General features: G+C 40.9%; 1 protein-coding gene across 1 annotated transcript; it reads left to right on the top strand.

Annotated features, from left to right (window-relative positions):
• Positions 1-1341, top strand: kcnf1b (potassium voltage-gated channel, subfamily F, member 1b; the record flags this gene model as incomplete). Its single annotated transcript, XM_079262338.1, has 1 exon — positions 1-1341. The coding sequence occupies one exon, from the start codon at positions 1-3 to the stop codon at positions 1339-1341; it is 1341 nt and encodes a 446-aa protein (XP_079118464.1).
• Positions 1342-3634: the final 2293 nt, after the last annotated feature.

Genomic DNA, 3634 nt, shown 5'->3' with positions numbered 1-3634 from the left:
ATGTGGACACTTCCGAAGCCAAATTATAGAAGTGATTTGTGCGCTGATGGAGAGATTGCTGTGAACATTGGCGGAGTCAGGGTGGTGCTGTTTGGGGATGTTTTGAAGCGCTACCCGGAGAGCAGACTGGCGGAGCTGATGAACTGCTCAGCTCAGAACTCCGAACTTATCTCCTCTTTGTGTGATGATTTTGATCCAAGCAGAAGAGAGTTTTACTTTGACCGAGATCCTGACGCCTTCAAGTGCATCATCGACGTTTACTACTTCGGTGAAATCCACATAAAACGCGGCATCTGCCCCATCTGCTTCATCAAGGAGATGGAGTTCTGGAAGATAGACCAGAGTGCTTTAGATGAATGTTGCAAAAGTTACCTGAGCGAGAAGGAGGAAGAGTTGAAAGAAATTGCAAACAAAGTGAAAGTAATTTTGGAAGACATGGATGTGGATCGGTGCGTCACGCGCACCCAGCGGTGCCAGAGGTTTTTATGGAAGCTGATGGAGAAGCCAGACTCCTCGCTGCCGGCGCGCGTAATCGCCATCGCGTCCTTCCTCTCCATCCTGGTCTCAGCCGTGGTCATGTGCATAGGCACCATCCCTGAGCTCCAAGTGCTGGATGATGATGGGAAACTGGTGGAACACCCCACCCTCGAGGCGATCGAGACCGCGTGCATGTTGTGGTTCACGGCGGAGTTCGCGCTGCGTCTCGCGTCGTCCCCGAACAAGCTGCGCTTTGCGCTCTCCATCATGAACATCATTGACTTCATGGCCATCATGCCTTTCTACGTGGTCCTGTCTCTCATGTACCTCGGCACCACTTCCATGATGGAGCTGGTGAACGTCCAGCAAGCCGTCCAGGCGCTGCGCATCATGCGCATCGCGCGCATTTTCAAGCTGGCGCGCCACTCCTCCGGACTGCAGACTCTGACCTACGCGCTGAAAAGGAGCCTCAAAGAGCTGGGGCTTCTACTCATGTACATGGGCGTGGGGATCTTCGTGTTCTCCGCGCTGGGTTACACCATGGAGCAGAGCCACCCCGAGACGCTCTTCAGAAGCATCCCGCAGTCTTTCTGGTGGGCCATCATCACCATGACCACTGTGGGCTACGGAGACATATATCCCAAAACCACGCTGGGGAAGTGTAACGCGGCAGTGAGCTTTCTCTGTGGGGTCATAGCCATCGCGTTGCCCATCCACCCCATCATTAACAACTTTGTTGTCTTCTACAATAAGCAGAAAGTCCTGGAGACTGCAGCACAGCACGAAGTAGAGCTGATGGAGCTGAAGTCTGGCAGGCAAGTGCGCAGAAAAAGCAGAGAATTAGAAGAAGCAGCAACTTTCTGAGCAAGTTAACAATGATTTCATCTGTCAGCAGAATGAAAAATAGCCCAACAATGATGTAGGAATTAAACAATTCCACCTGAGACTTTGGAACTGCAGATGCATTTGGATTTCTGTACATATAACACGCTTATGGCTGTTGTGGCTGCCACTGGGCAACGCGTTGCTTTTGTAAGTATGAAGGTTGCAGAATAAAACTTGTGCATGAGAATTTTTGCATCTGCATGGAGAATTATTAAAAAAACCAAACAGGAACTTCTCAACTTTAACTATGAGCTCCGTCTGTGCAGAAAGATTTCTTTTCTGTCGCAGACGTGAAATGCAGTTCTGCTTATTTATTAGGTTTGCACAACAACAACAAACAACAACAACAACAACACCACAATCACCATTTGGCAGCTGGAAATGCGAAAAACAGGAAATAAAAATAATAAAGTTCTACCATAAAAATACAGTTTATGTCTTTTCATTGGAATATTTTGTTCTGTTTATGATTTTTTTTAAAATGTTTTATTACATATGTGAGCCAGTGTGATATATATTCAATAATTAGATTAATAATGAAATAGTGTATTATTATAGTCACGAGATATATAAATACAGAAAATGTACATTTTTGATATTGGTTTTATTCTGCAATTTTTTTTTTTGTTTTGGCAGGTCAGTATAAAACAATGTATCAACAATAAAACATAGTATTTAAAATTTACTTTATTAATCCTAGTTGATAAATTTTCCTTTTTGTAGGATGTCTGGTTTATGGGGATCAGTGGGGTTTAAAGACATTGCTGAAAGTCTGACAGAACTCAGCCGGGTCCTCCTCTCCTGAGTCTTTAACTTTCAGCCAACACAGTTTAGTCATAGTATGAATAAATTCACAGTACAAAGACTATTGACATCGTTAAACTTGAATTTAACATATTATTTTATTTAATAATAATTAAATTTTGATTAATTTGAAAGTGTATAATAACAGTTATTTATCCTTTTAAAATGTGATGTTTACTTGTTACATGTTATTTTACATTCAACATCTCAATTTTAAGTTTATTTCTGTCTTATTGAGACATCCCAGGATTTAAAAATACTGTGAAATACTGAAAAAAATTTCTTTTACCATGTTGATCACTTTAACAAATACTTCCAATTGTAAAATTAGATGTTTCTAAAACAGTATATGACTAAAACTGAGTCATAAGTCACAACGGGGTGGGTAACGTTGATTACAGAACAATATTTTCTATCAGAATTGACTCTCTGATCCCACTGGGATGTGATAACTGTATGTATGATGTGATCATATCTCAGAAGAAGAATCTAAAAAGGACAAATTTCTTCATATAAGCAAATGTACGCTCAAATTTCAGCATTCATGTACATGGACACTGCAACAACTAAATATCCCACCTTGGGATGAATAAAGTCCTTCTATCTATCTATAAAAGAATTTAGTTTTTCAGCACAATTTCTAATAATGGCCTTTCTAGTCCAAAATGTTTTGAGAAAAAAAAACAAAAAAAACAAAAAACAAAGTTATTAATTTAAAGCAATCAATTGAAGTATAAATGATCAAAACGAAGCTGATCAATATAACCCATGTATCATACGAGTCGTATATAAATCCAATCCAATCCAATCCAGTTTATTTATAAAGCACCGTTAAAAACAACAAAGTTGACCAAAGTGCTGTACAGAAGAAACAATAAAACATACATATTTACATCATAATTGGGGCATCAGCACATTGTTAATAGTAAAACAACCCTTTAAATTAGTAAAACGCCAAAGAGAAAAAATGAGTCTTCAGACAAGACTTAAAAACAAGAAGCGATTCAGCCTGTCTAATGTACAGGGGCAGCTTATTCCACAACTTGGGACCAATAACAGAAAAAGCTCGGTCACCTCTCAGTTTACGCTTCGTCTTAGGAACCACAAGCAGAAGTTGATCTGTGGACCTCAGAGAGCGTGTAGGGGAATACCTCACCAGCAGGTCTGACAGGTAGCGAGGGGCCAGACCGTTCAGGCATTTAAAAACAAATAAAAGAATCTTAAAATCAATTCTGTAACGGACAGGGAGCCAGTGAAGGGAAGACAAAATTGGTAAAACATGGTCAGACTTTCGAGATCCAGTTAAAAGACGCGCTGCAGCGTTCTGCACCAGCTGCAGCCGTGCGAGAGAGGACTGACTGATCCCACAGTACAGGGCGTTACAATAATCAAGCCGTGTGGTTACAAAAGCATGGATCAAAATTTCAAAATCATGTCGTGAGAGTGAGGACCTTATTTTTGCAAGCTG

The sequence above is a fragment of the Telmatherina bonti genome (assembly GCF_933228915.1).
Source record: "Telmatherina bonti genome assembly, chromosome: 22".
Classification (NCBI taxonomy): domain Eukaryota; kingdom Metazoa; phylum Chordata; class Actinopteri; order Atheriniformes; family Telmatherinidae; genus Telmatherina; species Telmatherina bonti.
This window is presented reverse-complemented; position numbering and strand designations above follow the sequence as displayed.